This window comes from Salarias fasciatus, chromosome 19 (genome assembly GCF_902148845.1).
Source record: "Salarias fasciatus chromosome 19, fSalaFa1.1, whole genome shotgun sequence".
Classification (NCBI taxonomy): Eukaryota; Metazoa; Chordata; class Actinopteri; order Blenniiformes; family Blenniidae; genus Salarias; species Salarias fasciatus.
In genome coordinates this window covers 17,566,227-17,592,629 of record NC_043763.1, presented here as the reverse complement: position 1 = coordinate 17,592,629, position 26,403 = coordinate 17,566,227, and the positions used below count along the sequence as shown (strand labels likewise).

General features: G+C 44.1%; 1 protein-coding gene across 2 annotated transcripts in view; it reads left to right on the top strand.

Moving 5' to 3' along the window:
- Nucleotides 1–412: 412 nt before the first annotated feature.
- Nucleotides 413–26,403, top strand: part of alk (ALK receptor tyrosine kinase) — a 410,695-nt gene continuing 384,704 nt past the window's right edge. For both annotated transcript variants that reach the window (XM_030117063.1, XM_030117062.1), the window contains exon 1: nt 413–1,265. In XM_030117063.1, coding sequence (XP_029972923.1) covers nt 500–1,265 — 766 coding nt within the window. In that variant the 5' untranslated portion in view covers nt 413–499. The remainder of the gene's footprint in view (nt 1,266–26,403) is intronic.

The window sequence follows — 26,403 nt, the reverse complement described above, 5'->3', positions numbered from 1 at the left end:
CCGTCACAACTGTGCCAAGAGACAGGGGAGTCTTTGAAAGCCACCGGAGCGGACCTCACCGGCATATCAATCAACAGTCCCGAGGAGCGATTTACGCACCGGCTCGGTTCGGCACAGGCGATTAGGGAGAAGGGAGGAGTGCGTTTTTATTTTAATTTACCGGGAAAAAAAGGTGCGTGAGGTTTTTGGGGGGAGGGAGAGAACGGGGGGTGGGGGGGAAAGAGCCATGGCACTTTTTGAAGAAGGGGGGGACAGCAACAGTGAGTGTGGAACGAATGTGAGGGAATTGACAGAATAAAAGCAGCTCCGGCTTGCCGCGGGTGCGCACCGGCGCGGAGGCGCAGGACAAGCAGGATCATCGATTCGCACTTTTTTTTCTTTTTTCTTTTCCTCCATTTGCGCTGCGTTTGTGACACAGGCAGCGGAGAGGAGGGCGAACGCTGGGATTATAAGAGCTCCTGCTTCTCCTCGAAACGACGCTGATTTATTTCCCTTCAACATGCACACCAGGATATTCTTTTTGCTTGTTTGTTCTGCGGCATTTTTCGCCGGGCTGCACTGCGCCTCTCCAAGGACCACGGCGGGAATGGATCTCTCCACCGCCGGTAACACCAGCACCGGAGGAGGCGGCGGCGGCGGCGGCGGAGGAGGCAGCAGTGGGGAAACAGGGGGGAAAAGAGACTCGAACCAGACCATCATGTCCAGAAACAAGAGGAAAACCCTGGCTGTGGATTTCGCGGTGCCCTCTCTGTTGCGCTATTATCTGGCGGAGTTCGTGAAGAGACCCCTGAACGGAGACTGCCAGACTTTCAGCGGCTGCTACACGGTGCGCGCAAACTTGAAAATGCACTGCATACCTTTGCAGAAAACCATCGCCACTTTCGTGGACCCCAAGTCGGATTCAGCACTGAGGAACGCGTCTGCGGACGGACAGCTCCCCTTCTTCTACAAGCGGCCGCTGTCCAAAGTTCTGAAACTGGGCTTGACGAAGACCAGCAGGAAATCCAACCAAGTTGTGGTGGAGATCGGAGAGGATATAGTCAGGACGGGATGCGGGGGGCTTTCCGTGTACGAGGAGGCCCCGGTGTTGACGCTGGAGATGGACTTGACCACTATTCTGGAGTGGTGGCTGGGCGCGGAGGGGGGCCGGCTCAGGGTCCGGCTCATGCCCGAGAAGGCGGCGCAGGAGCCCGGCATTGAGGACCGATACACGGCGGCCATACGGGCTGCAGACCCCCGCCTCTACCTTCAGATATCCTCCCAGGGTGAGCTCCAATCGCTTCACTCCTCTCCCCACTTTCAGTCTCTTTACCCCCACCCCCAATGCTGCTGGCTCACACCCCCGCGTGCAACTGGGCTCATGATTTAAAGTTGCTCTGTGATTAATCTTTTATGCCAAATGATGCTGTTTTTTTGGCCTGCTTGTTGTTTGTGGAAAATGAGTGAGGACATGTCAGCACTTGGTATTTTTCACGGTCTGATGAGAGGAAAAATGATGATGAATGCATGTGAACGCGTGTGTTGCGTTTCAGATGAAAACAAGATTCTGGGAATTCGACACAGGTTTGCGGGTCTGATCCAGAGTGCTCCTCAGACTCCCGTTTCATTATTGATGCCCACAGCAGCTCTGAGAGATGAACTGAATGTTGATTTAATTCCCCAACTCTTTGATTATTTCCAATTGGGATTCACAGTGGGTACATGCCACATCTTTAGAGGTTTCCACCACAATCAGTTGAGACTTTAATTATTATTTCATTGAAAGGGCCTAGTTGGTTGATAATGACAGGCATACACATTGCAGGAGGACTATAAGCTATGCAATGATATTTAGAGAAACACCCCCACCCCCACCCCCTTCTCTCCCCTCCTGCAGGACTTCTTTGCTATTATACTGTTATTCTTCACTATACCTTCTCAGCTCTGCATAAGCCTCCCAGGACCAAAAGGAAGGTTGGGGGATTTTTAAGAAAACAGGCTTTATTTTGATTAGGCACAAATTAAGCCGTTATCTCCAAGAAGGCTTTTGCACTCAATACTCGAGGGTCCTTTCCCCCCCTCCCTTGTTTCTCTGAGCATCGGCACAATCAGTGTAATTGCTTAATCACTTTGATGAGGAAGGCTGGCCCCAGAAAAAAAAAAAAAAAATACTACCGAATCTATCCAACAACAGCAAAAGATGAGGCCAGCTGGGGCTTCGGAAAGCTTGATGATGCAAGGAATGTTCTCCCTCTCCCTCCCCAGCAGTGTGTGTTTAAAAAACAGTCATCCAACACATGAAATCTTGCAATGAGAAAGCCAGAATGAAAGTAACAACCGCACACGATGCAGTAGGGTAAAATTTTGTGTGGTTTCAGTTGACATATGTTGGACTGACAAGATTAAGCGCATCAGTGTGTTTCAGCTGCATGGGCTACTATGCATGGACACACACACACGGGCACACACACACACACTGTAAGATGCACCTGAGTGGACTACCCTTGCAGCTCCCTACAGGGATTCTGATAACACAGCTGGTAGCAGCTAGCAGGTGGGAAGCCAGCGGGAGATCCTATGATTTCATAGTAAAGACATCAGCAACCATTTAGGCTTTCTTTTAAGAAAAAGCACTTGAGAAATCTAGGAGGATTTTTCTTCTCTTTTTTTGTTTCGCAGTAGGTAACACTGAGCTGGGAAAACAGGAACATAGGCAAGGGTAGTATTTAAGTAAGTGAGTTTGAATGTTACTGTCCTGCACAGTTATTTTTTTCAACCAACACATCCCCCTGAACATCAGCTTAAATTGTTCACTCATGTAAAGTACTCGGTTCATCTTTCGCTCCACATGGATGCTCCTGGTATTGGTAGCAGGCGGGAAGTCAGCATGAGATGATATGATGCCACAGCAAAAGCATCATCTGTTGTGTTTCTTTAGAGCACTGCTTTCAAGCCCCATCCAGTGTCCAACTACTCTAAATGCATTTCCCATTGTGTTTTTTCTCCAAGGTGATGGATATTTACAGTGTGAAGCCGGCTTGCGCAGTAAACTTGGCTGGCGTTGGGAACTTTGCCTTGTTCTTGACTTTTTTCTACCTGCTCTTTACCACTGACTTTTGACTCTCTTTCAGATATTGAAAGACTTATTGTGGCTTATAACAATGGGCTTTCACTGCTTCCTAAGCTCCTGGAATGCTGCGCATCAAATGTTGCTAATGATCACGACTGTTCTGTTCTAAGAGGAGACCTCAGTCTTTCAGTGCATGGACATGTAATCAGTGTTTGACCGGCATGGCGAGATTGGCATGCCAGTTGGCATACAGGTAAAGGTCGATGATTTTTGCAGTTTATAGAACAAACTGACATAAGGTGGAGGTTGGGGTGAAAAAAAAAAAACGGTTCCCTGTACTGTTGTACTCAAAGATAAGCGATCTGCAGAGGGAGGAGGTCGGGGTAGACGGACGGTCATTGTTTGTTCATTTAATTTAAGAACGCAAGAACAATGGAATTCACCATGAGCTGCAGGAAATTACTTAATAGAAAAACGGAAATCATTCAGCTTTTAAGGTTTGAATCCATCAAGGTTTCAAGCAACGATCTGTGGAAAGGTTTGATGCTGGTCTTAATCTGTCGATCATAGTAAACGGGTGGATAGATTTCCCTTTCCTATGTTCTCAGCAATCAGCATTCTCTTTTCCTAACAAATTAGGACCAGGGGGCCTCTTACATACACATTCCCCTTTCATGTTATCTTTTCACGGACCCAACTCATGCATGTTGGAAAAGCTGAAGTCATCAGCTTTTAAAGGAAGAAGCCCACAAATGTTGCAAGTCATCATGTAAGCAAATGTTGCCTCGGGTCTCAGTGAGGGCAGCCAGTTTGTGGTATGTGTAGATGTAGGAGTCCAGAGTCAAAAAAATCCAAATGTATTTTTCTGTTTTTTTGCCTTTGCTTAACACTGTGGTTATTCCAACAGTGGGAACAACTGAAAGATTAATTTTTGAGCCACAAATCAAAGCGAAAGGCCTCCGAACACCCACACTGGCGCTCGACTGTTGAGTTGATCTTTTTTACTCCATGTGGATGTGGAGCGTTAGCTCCCAGCAGGGATCCCACCCAACACGGCTCTGAGTGCTTGCAGGTGGGGAGGCAGCAGGGGATCATGTCATGCCTGTTTTTTTTGTGGGCTTCGTTGGGGGCCTTTGCTGAATATCTTTTGTGGGAACACCGCTCTCTCTCTCTCTCTCTCTAACCACTAACATGAGTGTGTGTTTACCAAGCCAGACAGTGACATTAACAAACTATGATCGTAATTCCAGGTTTATTCTCTATAAGCTGTGGGTACCTCACTTATTGGCAAGTTCAGTGATTTCATAATCTCCGATGTGTTTAAAAGGCAACAAAAATGAGACATTTTTGCTCTCTGCTCTCATGAATACTTACTCGCCGAAGATGTGAGGAGGGATCAGCCGTAATTGGATTTATTTGACTCTGGTGTATTGTTGATCACATCAATGATCGCTCCCTTTCTTTTCATACCTCCTGCATTCTTCATCCTCTCATAACCCAGGAATTTAATCATTAAGGAAGTATGTCGCTCACAGGAGCAAGCAGGCGCTTCCTGGAGGAAGCTCCAGCGAGGAGCCACGGGAGTGCACCCATTCATTTCAAATCTGTTATGAGAGCAGGCTGCAGTGGAAGCACAGTGTCAATAGCACAAAAACCAAACAAATAATTCAGTGAAGAGAGGAGTCTTTGTGCGCTCTGAGTCGTCTTCGAAACTCCTGCTGCAGAAGCTAATTGTTTGGAAAATGTATGGCAGAGTGTGTGCTTCTCGAAGGAAATCTTTCGTCGAGCATGGACATATGTCTACGAGTTATGGCGGTTCTGAAGCACTACGTCTTTGTGTGTGTGCCTTGTGAATATGGAATAGCTGAATGCTCTTCCACACTATTTGGAGAAACCCGTCAGTTGGATCCTGCTGCATCTCACTCAGATTAATCACCTGCTTCCTAATTTTACTGGCAGCCGTGGTCGCATTAACTTGCCGAGAGGCCCCTGAGGCAAGAATTGCTGTTGGGCCTCTGCAGACACCGAATATATTGATTGATTATTTCCCCGAGGTACCTAAATACCAAACAGTTCTCCTGCGCTGAAGTGATTAGGCTAATTACTCAATTGAGCAAATGCTGAAATACAAACATTTTGATATTTGATTGTAAATTACCCAATATTTTTCGAAGCAGAATGCCAGAAACCAGCTACTCAAATGGGAATATTTACCAATTTCATGTGAGCTGAATATTTTGACTAATGTAAAGTGTCATTTCATAAATCAGAACCAATTTACTCTGTTAAATGAAATAGATTTAGCGTTATTGATAATTAAGATAATTATTGGTTCTATCCAGTGTAGCCTACAGCAGATGGCTCCCCAGGTCTTCTCTGTGGAAATCAGCTCAAACTCAGAGTTTGAGCTGAAAACACAAGTTGAACTGAAGCAGCAAACACACAAATCCCTTGCTGTAGAGGATGAAATAAGGGAACTGGAAACTTGTTTTCAGATAAATGCGAGCAGTATGAATATGAAAGGACAGATGATTCAAGGCTGTTTTGGTCACAAAACTTGGTAATGGGCAAACAGCATGCGATAATAATTCACTTTGAAATGGGTATTTATTGAGTATGCAGAGACATCTTAACTCGGTAACCCTCAAAAAGTAAAATTTAAAGGCGCGATCCGCTGCTGGAGATATTACGACTGATGTCAGCTCAGGCTGCACAGCGAGATCAGATGGATGTGACTGCAGGTATAATTAGATGTAAGTGCAAGGCTGAGTACGAGCAGTTGTCTGACTGTATCAGCCAACTTGTGAAAGACCGCTGGGCCGCTCTGAACATCCTTTCTTTCTTTCTGACCAGTGTCAAGAAGGGTTAGTTGAAAGATGTATATATTATACGGCCTTTGTGCATGCAGGTGTCGTGTGCTTTAAATCAAACTGTAGTGATGAAGTAGCAGAGATGCACTGTGGCCATGTTAACAAAGGGAAGCCCTAAATGCAGACTGGGAGGTTTCTTTGTTCGAGGTCTTGGACGTTGTTGGTGTTAGTTATGCTCTTGGTGAGCGCCATGCAAGTCAGCTGTCCCCACTGGTGTGTGAGCGTGTGTGTGTGAATGGGTGCATGTGACTAATCATCTAATGAAACTGTGCTGTGAAACTGATGGAGTGGTAAAATGGCCCTACATAATGAAGTTTTATTCAGCCATTTTATAGGTTAATGATTTTGCTGAATTGTTTGAGAGAATTATGGTTTGGGTCAGATTTAGACGTCATAGGTTCGATTTGTAGGTCAAACATGTACTGGAGTCATAACTTTATGATGTGTTGAAGATATTTTAAAATTTTAAATCATTCGAGGATGTGTGAGCCCTTTTTTTATGTGGTCAGAAAGCAGGAGTTGTTGTCTGATGGGGTTAAATAAAGGGGGTTAGAGATTCAGGCAAGGGTTTCCAAATTCGTTTGGGTTATGAGATGGAGATTTGGGCTTTCAGAAAGATATACAACATGCATCTCACGTAGGAGTTTGTGCTGAGTCAGGAGTGGGTGTGTATGTGTGGGAAGCAGATAGCGTTCAGGACGGGTTAAAGTAGCGAACCGCAGGTCTTGAGCCACAGTCTCTCTACTGACTCCCTGCAGCTTTTACACAATTTCGCGGAAATAAACTTTTTTTTTTTTTTTTTTTTTTTTTAAATATTATATTAATTTTGTTGGACAGCAAATAATCTTTCAAAGGGACTCTTATCTAACAGCTCAAGGTGGCAAATGTGACACCTAAATTAGCTAACCCAACACCCGAGAAAAAATATGTAGAAGGTTCCATCCAAGGTTTAGCTGCTCATTTGATTTCACTGCCGATGATGCCAGTTCACCTGCAGGTCTGATACAGTTCAGAGAAATGACGACTTAAGAAGCTATCATAAAACAGCTGAATGGTTAAAACGGATGAAGCAACCTGAAACCATCCCAATGGCAAAATGGTAAATGGCAAAAATAAGACCGCTAAAGCCACTAAAATTGACAAAAAACACATCAGAAAGTCTTTTAACACGTCAACTATTAATGGAACCAATTCAACATAAACTACATTTGGCTAAACTATATGTAGACAAGTGTAAAAGCTGTGTTATTGTAATTCTGAAGTGTGAGCATGTTCCTGTCAGATGACCCTCATACGACCCTCTGCGAAGACCCTCTGTGTTTCCAAGTAACAAGTATGAGAAGTGCGCACTCCACAGTGCACAGGTGGTTCGTAAACCTCGCTCTGTATGCCCAGCGCTCCCCGCAGGATTACGCTCAGGCATGTTTGCAGAGTCACGGTTATTGTCACAAGCGATTATTACATTGCAAGTCTTTGCAAGGCGCCATTCTGTTTACTTGCCGTCGACGCTCCGGAAAGCCACTCGTCCGCCGATCAGCCTGGCTTGCTTTCTCCCCCCTCCACTCCCCCCTCCCTGCAGAACGACGCTACTCAAGACTCCGATGTGTTTTGTCAGACTCCATTCCGCTCCTTTGCACCCCGACTCACCCATGTTTGGCATTTTTTTCTCATGTAGTGCTCGTGCTCCATTTGTTTTTTTGTTTTTTTTTTAAACCTAGCCTCAAGCTATATGTTGGCTATTAGCATGAAATAAATACCCGCCGTGGCACCCGGAATAATTTGACAATCAGGCAAGTGTGCCTGCAGGAATGTAGGCGTTAAACTCTGCACTGTGCATTTATACTTACCCGCCTTATGGGCCCTATGGGGGACACCATTAATGAGAAAATGCTTGTATGAGTTATGGTATGAAATGGGGGAAACAATGCTCGGCAGGTGTGATAAAGACTTGACCTCTACTTTATTAACCTCTGTTATGTTCACCAAGCAAGCGCCGTAAATGGGTTTGGAAGAATCATTAGATGATCTCGGCGTTATAGCGGAGGCAAAGCGAGGAACCCCTTCTTCATTAACCCGCTCGTGCCTTCCGCTGACAAGTTTCCCGGCGTGCCATTAGCAGAGAGGCGCCTCCGTAAACACCGAGGAGGATCTGATTGAAATCCCCGGAGTAAAACAACGCCATCAGTCGCCACACTTCAGAGGAGTAACTGAGTGTGTTCAGGTTTTCCTCCACTCCCCCCCCGCCCTCTGTTTGCCCCTCAGCTCTGCCCAGACTGGAAACACGCCGTCTTGTGATTTGTCGCGCTTCACCCCCCGTCCTGCTCTACCTTCCCAATCTGCTGTTTCCTTCAAGGGGCTCGAATCTTCTGTTTTCACTCTTTACCAAATATGGCAGTTCTCCTCAGAATCAAAAGAGAACGTCAACAGTGAATTTCTTAAACTAGATTACATGCTTGCTACTTTGTTTACCATATTTTGCTCGTGGCCTGTCTGCGAGGAGGCTTCTCCTTAAAAGAGGAATTAATTTTTAATTTTTTTCTATGTCCCAAATGCTTCCCCCTGCTCCCCGGTCTCCTGAAGAAGTAGCAGGCAGCAGCAGCCCCAAGAGAAGTTTGATGTGCCTTGGAGAAAATAAAGTTTCCTCAGCTGCTTTTTTTTTTTTTTTTAATTTTTCTAATTTTCTTCTTTAATGTTTGCCCAGCATAATTACTGAAACTTGTAAACAAGAGCACACTCAGAAAAACCCTTGCTCTGGATTACTTTGATCATTAGTCAACACTGTGATCATGCTTTTTGAATGCTTGCCCATTGCATCCACATCCTGGCTTCTGCATTCGGATTTGGATTTTAGTATTTCTGCGAGTTCCGGCGTTGTTCTCGGGCACCCCCCCCCCCCCGTCCGATGCGCCCTGCACTTCAGATTCTCAACATGCCACAACGCACTTGTTTTTAAGACAGACAGAAAAAGAAAACAGGCCTTTGCGGTTTATAGCAGCAGGCAGCCTCTACAATTTGAAGGGATTTACTGACCATCCCGCAGCTCGCTGAGCCTCTGTGACTGCAAACAGCTCCCCATGTGTCCTGACTTCACAAGAAGTGTCCAGGCCCCCCCACCAACTGGAGAGAGAAGTGGCTCCTCGACGCACACATTTTTTTTTTTTGCGGCGGGTGTTTGGAGAATCTAAATAAGAATTTGAACGCAGAGATGAAACTGATGTGAAACTCCCAGGGAGGCAGCAGCAAGCGTGACCCGCCGATCGTCACCGGGTTAGTGAACGTGCTGTAATCGTGTATGATATGAACCACGACGCATCCAATCACTGCCAGAGGATTTAGTTATTAACTCATGTTTCAGAAGTCTCAAAATCAACAAATCCTCGAGGAAATTCAGAACTGCTTTGTCAAGATTTGCACAAGCAGACACGAGTAGTTTTATCTTTCACAGGTTGTTTTTTTTTTTTTATTTCTTTTATAAACACATGTTGATTTGGCTTTTTCTTAAATCCTCTTCCTAAGTCCACCAAATGAACTTTGAAAACTAATCACATAAAGGTAAAAGGCAATATTAGAGACTTATGAAAACATCATGCCACCCTTTTTTCAGAGGCAGCTTGAGGGGACTCCAAGTTTCTAAAAAAAATAAATAAAGTTGGGTCGAAATCACCAGATGAAAATGTGAAAATCTGGCCGTACTTCACAAATTTGCAGGCACAAGCTGTGGAGGTAAGAAACACTGAAAGGACGCAGGAATCCACGCCACAGTTCTGAACAACCATCACTCCAAAAGTAGGAGACTGAAATGATGTCAAACAATTCAAGCAATTCTAAATGTGTACATTAGGGAGCTCAACTAGAAAACCTTTTTTTTTTTCTTCTTTTGCTGAATGCCAATTTTCTCATGTAAATGTCACTCCAGTGTTGCTCATTGAATTCCGGCACCCCAAAGCGACCTTTCTTTAATGCTACACTCTATATACAGTATCCAAAACCTGTTGTGCTTTGATGTCCGGCGGACTCGGGGGCCAAGAGGGAACATCTCTGGCATTTTGTGCAGTGAACTTGGAGCGGTATCAAATGAACTGAGCTCGGGGCGAGTAAACACTGTCGAGCATGTGCAAACACATTGGTGGGAGCGCTGCCTGAATGCGGCTCGATGACACGGCCCTGCTGTTGACCTTTAATTTAGTCCTTCCAGGTGGAAGGCTGCAGTTTCTCAAGAAAAGCAGCGCGACATTGCGGGCGAGTGCGTCGAGCCGCTGTAATCAATGGGGCCTCCTGACATTTAAAGCTTGTATCAATCAGCTACTAATGGGGAAATCAATAGGAAGTCAGAATGACGGGCCACTTTATTATTTATGCATTTGTATGATCAATTCAGTTGAGTAGTGGCGGCACGCTGTGTGACACCCCCGGCAAACCCACGAGACCCTTGTCCAGCTGATCGATGCTGCGAGTTACACCGAGCATGATCAAGTGCTCTGGCCTTGATGTCAGCTTCTAACGAAAACCCCATTGCATGATGGGGCATTTGTGGACACAGTGTGGAGAAGACAAAGCGAGTAGTTCCAAATGAGAGGAGGAACCCGCATCTGCAGGTTTTCACTGGCTGTCAATCTGTGGGAAGTTGAATCATTTCTCTGTGCAAGTGTGAATCATGAGACAGTCACAGCTTCTGCAATGGAAACACCTCGGAGCTCAAAATTTGGTATACTTACAGACCCAAGTCCAGTGCAGAAATATCTTTTGGTGACATAAGGTAATTTCTGTAATAATCGTATCATCAAATAAATGGTTATGTTGTTGCATATTGTCTCTTAGACGCAAGAAAGTTTGGTTTTGTAGGAGGACTCAATGAAAAGATGACGGATTGACCCTGAATTCTGAAGATCTCCAGCTCAACTGTTACATTTTTTTCGTTAAGATTGAACAACTACCTTAATATTTTTTGTGCCCAGATCTAACTGTCATATGCCTCAAACTAACCAAAGATCGATGTGCCTCATACTGTTTCATTTATTCAAATCGAAACCGTGTTTGATGTCTCATCCGCACTCACTACTATAATACAGAAGTTATAACCCATGCAATGCCATGAAAAGCACCAAAAACTTGTATTTTTCATTTCAAACTTGGAAAAAATAGCCAAAGCTTTCCTTTCCCCAGCTGAGACTGACAATTGTTTTACCAAACCAATTAGTTTTATTTCTTTAAACTGGAAAAACTAAATATGATGCCTAACCTCAACTAGGTAATTGGTAATCCATTCTAAAAATCCATGCAAGTCTACCAACCAGAACAGAAAGGCACACCAAATATGCAGAAGGAAGTGGCTCTGGCGCATGTTCAGGAAACCCCAGAGCTGTGTGACAAGCCGAACGCCATCCAAGAACCTGCGGTGCACGAGAAAGCAGGGCTGCACCAAACTGTGCTGGAAATGATCAGCGGAACAAGAACTGCGATCAGACTGGCACCAGATCACCAGATCAGCTCAGGATCAATCAGAGTAGCATATTTCTGTTCATGTCCTTTGCTCAAGAGATTTTTTTTTTTTGCAGTGCCCGTATTTCAAACGCATAACCCCATTATTTCCGGTGCTGGAACTCAGATAAACTCCTGCAAAATGTGACAAATGTGTTTACCCAAACAAGACCTCCACCGTGATGACAAATGCTTCCTGTTTTGATGTTCTTTTCTACTTTTTTTCGGTGTATTGTTGACAAGCTGATCCTACTGGGGCACACCGAGTGTTGTGTGTCTATTATCCAGGGAACAAATGAATTTCAACCTGTTCTGTCCTTCCAGCATGCGACTGCAGTGCATGTTCTTCCTGCTGAGCCTCACAAGGAAGCCCACAGGAAGCGGGGCAGACCGTTTCTGTTGGAATGGCTCTGAGTTAAGAAAACAGCCGCTCTCAGTGTCACCATGTCCAGCATGGACGGTTTTGAAATTAATGCATTTTAATGAGATGGCCCCTGAACCTGCTCAGATTCGTTTATGACAGTCGCACTGAACGCAGAGCCGCTGTCAGTGTAATGAGACGCTTGATTCTTCTTGACTTGAAGGAAGTGAGGAAATCATTAATTTGGCTGCCCGAGCTGCCGAAATGCACAGCCTGCGAATCGGCCTCGGCGTTAGATTTCTCCATCTCGCAGGTTCGGGGATGTGCCTGCCCAAAGAGACAATCTGTTAGCATTCTGCAGCGTGCAATACTTTGGAATATGGGATGAAAATTTGCAACGCTTGCCGAAGTGCGAGCTGCAGATAAACACCTTGACAATGTAAACAGCAACTAATTCCTTCAGTGATATTAATCACACTGCTAATGCTCGTGTCACCGTTTTGTAAATTAACCAGATTCAAGGTGACTTTGACAGAGACTTCCTTTTCACTTCTTATTCAGTGCCGTCATTTTTTTCCCCCTCACCTTCTCTTTTCCCTGATGTGTAAGTTATTTATGCCACTTGCTCGTTCTTTAAAAAAAAAAAAACACTGAGGACTGCCCGTTTGATTAATGGCAATGCTTTACAAGAGGGCTCCGTGCAGAAGTTTAGCTCTGAGCAAGGTGGGAAGAGGAATACAAGCAGCGCCGTACCTGGACTGCACGCGAGGCGCTCACACCCTCGGATGCTCCACTTCAGTAATGAGAGGTGTAAATAACGCGCATAAAAATGTGAATATAGAAGAACCTGCACAGGATGGTGCTAAGTGTGTGTTGGTGTGTATGTGTGTGCTTTGCATGCGCTCCCCAGGTGAATGCCATGCTGCCGGCATGGGTTCAATTTACAGCATTCTTACCTTGTCAAGCAGGTTGTCTCACCTTTTACGTCGCAAAGTGATGCATTGTATATAGGTCCCCCAAATTTTTGTGTACATAGTGTAAAGTTAAATTACATTACAGATAAATTGGGGGATATATCCAAAAAGCCACAGAGTTGACTGTCTTCAAGCCTGTTTCAATACTGTTTCATGACCATGCATGCATATAGTGATGGAAAAAAGACTTTAACATAAAATTCTATTTCCCAAATCCCAATTTCAGGTACCTCACCCCTGCTTAACGATTGATGACCAAAAAAAAAAAAAAAAAACCTCTCCCGTGCTTATTTTTTAATGGCTTAAAAATAAGGACACCCATTATCCCTATTTCCCCTGCATCATCCACTCTCTGTCAAGCTGTTTTTGCTTAACACATTAAAAATGAGTTTTCATTTTTGCCTTAGGTTGGGTACACCTTGCTAAAGCTACCAGGAGAACTCATTTGACAATTAACTCCCTCAACAGTTAAAAAGCAGATCAAAAGAAAAAAAAACCTAAAACCAACAACAGCGTCTACATGCCCTCCATGCAAGATACATCGTTTTCAGCTTTTCTGGCATTTCCGTGTGACTAGCATCAATTTCAGTCCTCCCTCAAAACGAATTAAATGAAACAAAAGTGAGAAAATAGATCTTCACCCTGAAACTGACGTAACGTCATAACAAACCACCCTGGTCCGGTTTCCACTGTCCTGGATTTTTTTTTTTTTTTTTTAGGATTGTTACTCCAAATGGCACCGATTCAAATTTTGATACAACATAGTCAAAAATTATTCCCTTTTTGATTGTAGGATTTAAATCTATGTCCAGATCGGCTGGTACGATGTTTCTCAGACCATCCTAGAAAGACAGTTCAAAAAAGTAGCTTCTTATTTTATTTCTTGCTGAATCCAGACAGCTGGCAAGATGACGGGTCAAAAGAAAAAAAAAAAAAAAAAGACAGGACAGGACGACATATAAAGAAGAGAGGGAGGAAGCATTTTAAGGACAGCGTAACACAACCGTGGTCTTTCCAGCCCAGTGAAGCATTACCACTAAGCTTTCCTCTGTTGTCAGATTGTCCTTGGTTTTCACACATCTTAAGCCAGACTCACATTTGAGCTAAATCAAACCAGCCTGTGTGACGCCAACTGGCGAGCGTGAAGCATGGGGAGTGGTGGGTGGTCGGCTGGGCTGGTCAGGTTGTTTGGGGGGGGAAAAAAGCACGCTGGGCTGAGAGGGTCTGAACCAAAAAACGGTTCCCGACATTCACCTGGAGTTAAAAAGCCTTTATTAGATGCGGCGCGGTCGCCGTACACGAGGAGCCCGGCGGCCGCGGAGGAGCAGCACGAGTGCTCTCAGACCACATCCCCGGCTCCCTTTATGATCTCTAATGGGATTGTTGAGGAGCGCCAGCAGCATCCTCATCACAGGACAAAACCCACTTAATGGGATATGATTCGCCATGAAAGAGCGAGGAGGAGCAGTTTCTCACTGAACCCACTTATCCCCTGAAACCTCCACATCCACCACCGCCTTCCCACCCCAACCAGGGGAGGCCAAGTCTATGAAATTCTGCCCAGCGCTTGCCCTCTCCACCTCCCACGGTGTGGATGTGTCTGGTAAAGGGAGGGGGCGGGGGTAAATGGGGTTGTCACAGGCCGCGATGAAGAGCCAGAGCCTCAGTGCCATGAGAGACAATGTTTGTGGCTTATCGGCTCTCCCAGCATGCTCAGTGGCCTGGACTCGCTCCGGGGATGGAAGTGCATCTTTCTCAGCTCCCGAGATCGGTGGAAACGAACACAGTGTTGAGCCGTGGCTGTTTTGAGGGGAGGGGGGGGGGGGTTCACTAGTGCCTCGGGACGGCTTATCTCCTCAGCTGGAGTAGAAAGCAGAGGGGAGGTTTGATGAAGTGATTCAGCCGCTGCTCTGCCGTCGCTTGCTTTTCCTGCTTTAGAGTTTAAAATAATTTCTATTCTGGCTTTCTTTGGCAAAAGTCATGCATGCTTACCTTCTTTGCATGAGTCATGTGGCGCTGTCATTGCTCATTGAAGTTAATATTGTGCTTCTGTGGTATCGAAAGGAGTTAGAGAAGTCAAAAAGGAGAGGTGTCTAATAGGTTTGATTGAATTGACTGGTGTTTGAATACTGAAAACTGATCCCTGTTGCATCCATACCTGGTAGAATGAATACACGATGGGCGTTATGCAACGAGCAGCAGAACCTCAGCGATGATCTGATTAAAAGCTCCGCATTAAAAACCTCATGAGTGCATGTCGCCTAGCATTGTAACATAAATTAAATTGTTGTACAATCATCACACACTGTTTAGAATCCCAGTGTGTCTACTTGTGCAGACTAAAAGAGTGCCAACACAACCTAAAGAATTTAGAAGCATCTTCATCATGATGTGTGGACGATGGAGAATGATCAAGTAGCGTTTAGGGAAACATAGGAGTCGCTCTTGCTTCCTGAAAGTCAAAGTTGTTAACTTCTGTTTTCTTTTCTACACTGCCATAGTGAACAGATCTTCTGCTCGTGTTCAGTAGACGGACAGTAACAACAATAGCGGCCTCCAGAGTGTCATGAGCCTCGGTCCATGTTCTCCTGGGACTTGGTAGTTTTATAGTTGAGTCACATGTAATAATCCAGTTTGGACGTCTATCCATACGAATGTCTGTGTTCTATTGTTGGTGTTTACAGTGTTCACTGTCATTAGTCTGTGAAGTTTTTTTAATTTTAACTGAAAACATAATCACTTAGGCTTCTGCCTGCTACATGGCAAACTGGCTTGAAACCAGTAAACATCCTTCATGAAATTAAAAGTGATCGGAGCTCCAATTACAGGCACAGAAGGGATGAAATGCACGTTTACCACATGACCTTACATGTTAACCTCCTTTTTGGTTTCGTATGAGTGGTGAAGCGGAGTCTCTCGGGGGGTGTTTGGTGTTTAATTCATCGTGGCCTCCGCTCACCTCCTCTTCGACCTTTCCCCGCAGAATGACGGGGCTCTGCGTTAGCTTTGAATGAACTTCAGAATGTCTAATGTGTTCTGTCACAGGAAGGCTGCTTCTATTCTCCCCTCAGCTTTGCAGCACAGGGAAAAGCTGCTCATCGACACATTTAGGAAATGACGGATAGCTGCACAGAATAATAACATTGTCAGTGAAACATGGCAACAGATCTTTTCAAACCTTGTTTACATGCATGAATGGATTTAGTATTTTAGAATTTTTTTTTTAGAAAACTGTTTGTCAATCCTCCAAACCCCTGTTTACTTTCAACATCCAAGCTTCTGCCTCTGTACTTCTAATTGAACATTCAAGGACCTTTGACAAGATCGATTTAATCCACTTTCCATCTTTGTTTGCTGTGCGCAAAATTCTGCAGCGTTCCGTCTTGTTACCTGAAGGATGCTGACCTTCACTGAGAACCACTCTGTTTTCAGGTTGGCTGCCTTTCTTTCCATGAGCCGCATTGTGTATCAAACCTCATTGTGTAACCATCACAAGCAGCCGCAGTATCTCCACGGACCGCTAGCATGATCTCTGATCGGCCGCTGCCATTAAAAATGAACCGTGTTTTCGGCCCCCTTTGTGTTCAGCTGGGCAGTTGCCCATCTCTCTTATTTCCGCCCACAGAAGCGTTTCAGTTGCATTAAGCACGTGCATTTCGGTTGCAGTTTGCAAAAATATCTAGAGTGGAGGGGCTGCATATTGGTTACCCCCTCTGTGTGTGTGTGTATGTGCGTGTTTTTAGTGTGTGTTAACAGGGTTCATGTCCACTAGGGAGCACTGAGGTGCTTTCTCTCAACACAACACACCTCCTCTTCCTCCTCCTTCACATCCCCCGCCATCTGATTTTGCTAGAACAGTGAGGTTGAGCTAGCAGCCACGTCCACAGTGCAACATCGGAGGTGGAAAAAAATAAGATCAGCACCTCAGACTTTTTTTTCTTTTTTTTTCCACTCCATGCCAGTTGGATGACATCGAGTTGACCTTGCCATCCTTGCACCTACTCCATGAAATCGAGCCGCGGCTCAGACCTCATCGTCCAAAACTCTGACGCGAGCCTTCTTTCTGCTCGCGCACAGCTTTTCGGTCGTGTACAACAACTGCAAACCTGACCTTGGGAGTTGTTCTTGTTGCGCCAAGTAAGAAAAAAAATAAACAAAACAGCAACACGACAGTTCAGCTATACAATCCAGGCATTGGTGAGGGCAACACTTTCTACTTGCTGCTGGTGGTGCTGTCCATTGCAGTGCTGGGTTTTTGCATATCGGGAAGGTTCTGCTGACCTGCAAATATGCTGGAGATAAGACCGTCCCTCCTCTTTTTTTTTTTTTAATTTCTTTCCAAGTTATATGGAACTTGCTGCTCCGGTGCAGATTTTCACTTTGGGTGGACGCTGTTGAAGCCTTGCAGCTCGGCGGGGAGGCTCATCAGCAAGGTCCTGCAGTGCATCATGAGCTAAACTAGCAGCGGTTTGTCAGTCCAATTACGTTCAAAGAGGCTCCTTCTGCTGCCCGCCTTTAGTGTTGCATCTCCAAATTAGGCAGAAACGGACTGTGATTAGCCAGATGTACAAATCCATGATGGAGACTCTTGGCCATGCACAGTTGGAGTCAGGAGGTAACATATTGTACGAGCAGCAACCAAATGAGGGGGGCGCCATCGGAGTTGGAACATTCGTGAGAAGACATCACGAGGCGATGTGAGATAGTGTTGGTGAGTGGGTGTCAGGTTTAGTGAGTAGGCCAATATGTAATCTGAGTGTGGTGACACAAGCGCTCTGAGAAAAGCGCGATCCAATCTTTAGTTCTCGCCCGCCGCTCTAAAGAAAAGCCTGACTCAACTGTCATGTACTCCAGATTCATGCCTCAAGTTTCCACGGGGCGAAGTGGCTGACTGACGAGTATGAGAAGGACCTTATCTGTCACCTCACAGGCATTTCATTATAAAAATGCTTGGCTTCTGCACTATCACAGGAAAAGATGGTGAATGCATCTGCCTTAAGGCTGGCTGGGTTAAAAAAAAAAAAAGAAGAAGGAGAAAAGAGGGCGAAGCTTTAGGACAGATTATGTAACGTTTACAATGTGAACTTGGGCAGACATTTTTGTTTCCTCTTTATCTTTCTGACTTGCGGACACTGTAGCCGTAATGTGACATGGATCAAGCTTCAATGCATCGCAGAAGAGTAAAATCGGGACACGAGAGATTCGGGTCTGAGCGAAGGCGTCGGCGTACTTCTCGCCGCTCTTCCCGTTCCCTGAGATGAAATACCGCGGGGCGTCGTAAAATGACACGAATGACTGCGCCTGTCTTCCAACAGCGATGACAAGTCACGTAATGGACCGGCTCCGGTGACTCAGCCTTGGAACCGATGGCGTCGCTCTGTGTAGTGTGACGGCTTCGACACGGTCCCAGAGCAGCGCCCGTGCGGTCAGGGCGCCGGCCCATTTAGAAAAGGTCCGACGGGGAGGGGGGTTGGGGGCCGAGCCGGCTCGAGCTAATGACCTACAGGGTGGAAGGCAGAGTGTTTTTCTTCAGCCAGAGGAGGCTGGCAGCTTCCTGATGTGACAGATCTTGAAACGCAGTCTAACTCACTTTCCCTTTGGCCCCAGACGTTTTATTCACTGATGAGGAGCCGTCCTCATTTAGCTTAGCCATATTTACTGCCGAGTGCTCATTAAATACTCTGCTGGTACAAACATCTTTGCAATGAAACAGACTTGAAATACTTGGTTGAAATACAGATCGTATTTCTTAACAGCGCCTCAGAATGTCCACATTGCATTAGTGAGGGCAGGTTTTCTTGACTCCTGTCTTGAGGAGCTTTTACAATTAACAATCCACCCAAGTCGTTGGAGAAAATAAGCGTAATTGTTTCATTTTATTTTATTTTTTTCTGTGGCGACCTGTCAAAATCAAATAAATTGCCTTTTCGGGGCAATTTATCGAAACTTTACGAGGAGATTTCATCGTCGGGATACAAACACATTTTCAAAGCTTTCAAAGCTTCATTGCTCATTTCCTTTGTGAGAATTGGTTGCCGCCATTGGTGTCACTCTTTTGTCTCTGTGTTATGAACACAGTAGCGATCCCATTAGCCTAAGTTTAGAAAAAAAAATAGAAGTGAACTGGTGTAGTCGCGATCTCAACAGCTCAAAAATGAACCACTCCACTACTTTAAAGCAGAAATACACAAGATATATCTTGTTTGTTACAAAATGCAAGCCGAGGATTTCAAATTCAATCATGTAAGATTTTTGTTAAGTCCTTTGCTGCCATGTTTGTCCATTCAGAGGCAGGTAATCATATTATTCAGTCTGCTGTCTGGAAATCATTCTTATTCAATTATAAGCAGAGCCGGAAGAGATCTGATGCTTGACTTTGTAGTTGAAGCTGGTATTAAAGGTTAGGACGACGTTCACGTGGTGATGATACATTAGTCTCCAATCTGCTCTTCATCTATATGAAAGACTTTTCTCTCTCTCCCATGTGTTTGATATTTGTTAATGGGATTGATGAGTACCATTACCCCAGAGCTTCATCCATTTTTATGTGAACAGCACCATTTAACCAGTGTTTATAACCTCATTATGCCTTCTCGCTCCCTTTTATAACGGACTCTAAAATGACTTGCTGTGCCACCTTATGGCGTTAAATCATATTACACGGTCAGAGCAGAGCAAACTCTATAGCAGGATAACCATCACTACGCTCTCTGGTTTTGCTTCATTTCAACTTTTGTTTTGCCAGTTTTGCCACTTTTGGCAGCTTGTAATTATCATTAGATAGTTATTGATCCTTTCCCTGGCTTCACGCTCTTCACGTTCAACATGCTGCTTCTTGCTCTTCGCCTGTTAAGCTGAAACACAACAGTGGCTCACTTTTCCCATTGATGATCTTAGAGAGGGAGTGCACTAGTTTGTTCAATGCTTCTGAAAACTGCAATGAGTTTCAAAAACTGACAGATAAGGTAAAAAAAAAAGTAGATTCTCCATGATGTCTTGGATAATCTGCATTCTGTAGCTTTCTTGGCAGAGAAACAGATAGTGTTGTGTTTAGGAGCTTCTCTTAACAACTCATTTAGCTTTAGGTCTGGAATGATAAATTACAATTATTTTCTTTCTTATCTCAGCAGTGAGTTGTTGCACATCTGTGATGGATTCCTCCTCGTTCCCTGCTCCTTTGATCCTATAAAGGCTGTCAGTGCAACCATTTTTCATGGCGACTGTCTTCAATCTCAAAGATGGGGCACATTTTTTTTTTTTTTTTTTGCAAAAGATTGTCGTAACATTAGCTTTATCAATTTTTAGTCTTTACCGCTGCGCTCGCACAAGATTAATCCTTCTCCTGCTGGATCTGTTGTCAAGGTACGACCATTTATTTACAGTGATTAATACTACATATTGCTTTGTGTCTTCTTGTAAACAAGAACTATTTGAAATGCTCCTTGGCATCACCTGTAGCAAATCGCTTTAGAAGCTGTGCCAAACTTGACACTGACTAATATTGGTACATTTGTTTCTTTTTTTTTTCTTTTTTTTTAACGAATGGCGGGTGTTATGTATAGTCAAATTTCCTCGGCCAACAAAGAACCTCTTCCCCAATTTGGGTGGAGTGAGAGTCGACATTGACCAGGTGGAACTGTGAGTTACCGTCTTTAACCCGGCCGCTGCTTTTTTTTTTATCGAACGGCACTCACTCGGAGCAACGATGAATGCCAGCTGGCTGTTGGAGCAGTCAAAGGAAAAAAAAAAAAAAACCCAAATGAAAAAGAGAAACCCAATTAATGGAGGCCAGCACAAGTGAGGCAAGACCCGGCTCTTACTCTGATTAAACATCCAGGCCATCAAAGGAGCGGAAGCCATTAAAGATCTGTATTGGCTTTGTTTGTGCTTCTATTTTAACGGACCGCACGTCAGCGCGGGGAGGTTTCGGTCTCTTGACCCACACGGAAGAAATGTTTGGTCAAGCTGAGAGGAATAAAAACCGTGTTTTTGGGGTTTTTATTCTGTCTGAAAAATGGATGAACGGTTCTGAGCCAAGACGTACGCAGATAGCTCAACGAAATTCATGGCACATCGAGTTGCTGAAGCAGACAAAGCCATATAATCCAGAAAGTGGATATTACACTCAGTTGTTTTCCCATTCAGTCTTTGTGGTGTCGGCCACACAGTGCTGCAGTGGTTCGCACTGTCGCCTCACAGTGAGAAGACCTTTTAGAGTTTTGTTGTTCTCTGTGTACTTGAGTGGATTTTGTCTGAGGACTGTTTGTCATGTAAATACCTGCTTTTTGTGGTTTTAAATTATGTATAGGTGTGATTGTGAGGTCTTTACCGACAGACAGCTGGCAAGGCCTTCTGAAGTTGGATAAAGCAAGTAAAATAGACAGATGAAGGCAATAATTCCCTTTTTTTTGAAATCCAAAATGTGCACAAACTTTATGGAGTTGGCAGGAGAGATTGAGGCAGAGGTGTGAAATGTTTGTACTGTCACGTCAGAGACTGAGGTCTGTATTTCAGAACCTGTCTGCAGTTAAAATTCTGACATCTGAAATCCGTCTGCTGAATCGGAAGAAATATTAAGATATTATGCTTCGAGATATGAGACTTTGTTGAAATATGCCAGCACTGAATTCAACAAGGTTCAGTGTTTGTAATAGTTTTGACAGTAACTGCGTATATTGCATCTGTGTAGACTCATTTCCTGTTTTCCCTTTGCTTCATGTCATTCCACCATCGCTCAGCGGGCAATAAAGCAAAACATGTTCCTAATTTATCAGTTTTCATTCATCTATTGATCACATGCCCTACTTTCTTGAGTTGATTTATTGGTATGACACAGATGCACCAACATGATTGTGCTGGTTTGATGATTTCTGTGCTTACTGTGTATTGAGGCATACATATGAAAGCATTTCCGCAACTATCCAACTAAAACCTGCCCTCAAGCCACATGCAGAGGATATTCTAGTGAATGCACGGATGCACTATTAGCATAATATAGAAATGCTGATGGTCCAGGTTCGTGCACTCTGCTTGTACACATGCCGTGGTTGTTGCTGTTCTGTGTATCGTCAGACAGCAGCAGGATCTTTAAGTTCTTCAAAATAACACGGTTGGGTCATTTTATCTTCATACTTACAAATATGGAGACAGACTTGGAGCTTTTTTTTTTTTTTTTTTTAAGTTGAGTTTTCTCTAGTTTCCATTGGGATGGAGTCTGAACTTTCGCCCGGCGTCACACTGGATGCAGTGCGGCTCCGGTCCGGACACCGCAACTCATCAGTCGTCATTTGAATCAATGCTGCGGCTCACACCAGCCACGGTGCGGCTGCGGTCCAGCTCCGGCGCCGCTACAGAGCCCGTCAGGCGGTCCAGAAACTCTCCGCAAGCTTAAGGATCCTATTTTTGCTTGTGATGTTTTTTTTTTATTATTATGCAAAGACGGTTTTAATGTGAGTTTCCTGCAGAGACGGAGCTTTGGGCTGCTTCCTATTGTTGGACGGGTTTATCATTGTATTTGAGCTGAAAGACCGACAGATCTGGCAACCTCCTTCAGTGGACCGCAGACATACCAGAGGCAGTGTGAGTCACAGTGCAGTGGTTGTTTCGTTCCGGAGCCGGACTGGAGCTGCACCACGTCCATTGTGAGCCCGTCGTTAAAGTCGGAACTGTCAAGAAGTTTCAATTTCAGTGGCTCCGAGCACTGTTGCCATGGAAACAGATGCGCAAAAGTTTTCTGTTTTCACTCGTTAGACATTATGCTACTATAACAGGTGTTTTTATTGAAAGGCACATGAAATTCCAAATTCTCGCTTCTTTTCCACTGTCATGCTTAATTTGAGGCCCTTTAAATCCACTAATAGCAAAGCTTAATCACCTAATAACTGGCGTAGCTGCTACGCACATCACCTGGCCTCGAAACATGTTAGTGGATGACACGGAACACGCCTCGCCTATTCTTTTAATCAGCACATTCCTGAACCGCTGTCAGTTTTATCCTCTCGTCTCTGCTTTTTTTTGAAAACCCCACTCCCTTCATTTCCACTTGGCATTTGAGAAGCACAGCTCCCACTTTGATTTGCATAAGCTTCTAATGTTATTTGTTTGCAGCTGCTTTCTCACTCACTCCATTTGTATGATATTTACTGTTTACTCATGCGGAAAGTTTCTGTCAAAAGGACAGATTTGGTACCGAGCAGTTAACTAAACAAATGAAGCGAATTCCAAAACCTTAAACGCCCCGCAAATCTGAGACTTCATCAGCATATTTGCAAACGTTTCCAACCTGTGGCACACGACCCAGTTCAGCGTTAATGCGAGGTACTTGGAAAGTTGTGCCACTCCAGAAGATTCCGGTGCTTATTGTGAAGTGCACGCTATATCTGTTTGCTTTCAACGCTCGGTGCCCTCGGTTACCAGCCATCTGCTCCACTGCTGTGGATGCCAGAAACTTTTAAGCCGAAGGCGGGGCGCTTAAGTTCCTGCCATCAGCCCCCAATGTAATGATCGATTTTCACCAGGCATCCCACAGACTTGGCAGGCTGGAAAAAATAAGGAGGAAAAAAAAAAAAAAAGAAAAGACATTGCGCTTGTGAGTGCAGTGTAATCTCCCGACTACACGGTGTTTGACACATGTGCAGCTGGGGAGAGATTGTTGAGATTTGTGCATTGATCCTCACACTGGCCCTCTCCACAGGCGCTCTCATTTGAATAAAAAAAAAAAAAGAAAAGAAAAAAGGGGAGGGTATTTTTGTAGAGTGGCATGAGAGCATCAAAAGAGTCAATATGTCTGTGTGAAGAAGGGAACGGCAGGGTCAAGATCCACGAGGGACATTTGTAGGAGAATGAGGGGTTGATGTGAATAACTAATGAGAGAGAAGGCGGACGGGAGACGACTGGAGAGAAGGAAATGGAATATAATCAACCTAACTGGAGGGGAAGAGATATATGTTCTTCCTCTTGAGTGGCTCTCCATCAGTCTCATTCTATGCCGCCATGAGGATACATTGTGAGCTGTGTATGTAACACATCATATTAACATTGATTTTTGATCCCATGTGGAACAATGAAAGCTACATTTTGTTTATTCTATGGTTTATTTTAATGTAATGTTCAATACGATCAGTTCCCTTTGACCAGCTGCCGTTGACTTTTCTCATGACGTATTCCAGATTGACTCGCTACACCCTCATGCGGAGGAATGGTGTTACATGATCATGCAGATTGCTTTATATCAATAAATTTTCAGAATTAAAATCAGTTACTGTTTAATTTATGTCTGTTGGAATATACAGTAACAGCAAATTAGCACATTAGCAAAGCAAATCAATATGTAATTGCAATTTTCAATGTGTAATGTTTACTTTCATTGAATTTATGAATGAATGCTTCTTGAAAACTGAAATGTTTTTGTCAAGATTGATGTGATTAATTCATCTTTATCCTGAGAATGGTCAAAGCACACCCATTAAAAAAACAAAAAAAGAATTGGGGTCCAGCAACCAGGGTAAAGTTTGAAGATTAACGTTTATACCTTCATATGTTAAATAATATTATCATAATGTGCCTTGGTGCTTATACTCCAAACAAAAAAGAAAAAAAAAGCATTTGAACATTTTACAGGTCTTTATATTCCATCTTTACTCTACTTTGTGAATTACTGACTAAAGAAAACCCACGAGAACAAACCAAATAGTTTTACTAAGTTATAGAATTACAGAATTTTCACATTTAATTTTTAAGTTGCTTGTCCAAACATGCACCAAGAATCAAATTAAATCATCTCAAAAAAAAAAAATGTTATGTATGTACTGCATGCACCTGCTCATTTATATTATTTACAGATCATTTTAGATGTAGCCACATTTGGTTAAATGGATTTCACTGTGCACATTCCCACCGCTTGAGCAGCACCTAATGCGCTTTAAAAGCTGTTAAACACACACACACACACACACACACACACACACACACACACACACACACACACATCAATGGAGACAGTGACCATGCAAGATGCTCAGTCCATTCATTGAGGTTCAGCGTCTTGCTGAAGGAGTTGATAGAAATATGAGGAAATCAACCTGTAAGTGCAACACATAAATGCCTCTCCTCACAAAAAAAAAAAAAAACCCTAACATGACATAACTGACCTGTGAAATAAAAACAATATATTTTGTGCCATTTCGCTGGCGAGCCTCATTTTAGGGCAGTAATTGCAGTTTAAGTGTGCATGATCTGGCTCTCTGCAGTAATCTCCGAGGCTTCATTATGGCTTCAAGTGGACTGATCAGTGTTGGAATAAGTCAAATGAGACCTGCGCTAATTAGCATACAAACGCTCCTCGGTGCGTGTGGCTCTGTTACTACACAGATGTGGCGAATAAAAGCGAAGAAAAAACAGATGCCAGGTAACATTAGAAAGTGCTTTTTCTTTCCGCCTATAAATTTGCCGGGCACTAAGACAAGCCTCTTATCACTAAAAGGTCATAAACTCGCTCGAGGGGGCTGTTAAGGGTGTCCTCTAGCTCTCTCTCTCTCACTCTCTCTCTCTCTCTCTCTCTCACTCCGATCTTCCTGCCATGCCAGCACATTCGGTACTGGAAAAGGAGCCCAAATCATCGACGTCCATTTGTTCCGTCGGTAACGTGGGGATCGAGACGGGTCAGGAGGGAGGTCCGCCGGCAGTCCGGGGGTCTCGGATAAGAATTTCTGGCTAATGAGGACAAAGACTCGGTCCGCAAGGCAGAAATCCTTAACGCCACGCTAACGGTCAGGGCCAGCGTCTTAAGGAGAAATGATGAGAAATCGATGTGCGAGAAGATTCCAACACTTCACGGCCTCGTTTAAATGAGTTACAGCCTAATGTCCGCTGTCTTCCTACCCGACCCTTTTTTGAACACAGAGTAGTAAAACTGCAAATCCCACTCTTTTTTTTTTTCTTTTTTTTTTTCCTTTTTTTGACCCAGCGGGAACACAGTGATTAATTACATCTCCGTGCATTGTCTTCCATCTGGCAGGGTTACTTATCTCCCCAGGATGAATGACTGCTCAAACTGCTACCGTTTCATCTGCAGTTGGGTCTTTTTTGCCACTTAAAGTGTAATAATTTGAGAACAAATGAGCCATTTTCAGCAATAATTGAAATGGTTTTCTTATTAGCACATTCATTAGCAGGACTTTTCTCCATATGCGTGGACAGGGAGGCTAGTAGATCAGCGTGTTGGAGAGTTTGAACGCAGTTTATGGAGTGTATATAGATATAAATTCCTATATAAAGGAGGAAGCGGAAACTAGAGATTTAGGCCAACTGGAGAACACATGCCTTGGATTGTTTGGTCAGTTGTGGTCAGTGTGAATTCAGGAATCAAATGAAATCTAGTATATTTGCAACATTTCCAGGCAATTCTTTACATATTTGTACTGTAGTGGCAAACAGGCCTTGCAATAATATCAGTTCCATTTGAAAATAAGAGTGATGCAGACAAAATGGATTGTTTTTAATCAAGACATGGGCCTGCAAGTAAAGATTTTGTTCGGGGTGAAACTGGAAAACTCTTGTGTTTTGGGCGTGTGTTTACACGATAACAATGCTTCAGAGCCACTGAAAATACAACTTTTTGAAACTACTCCAACTCCATCTGTGTGGAAGACACTTTTGAAACGCTGCTACTGT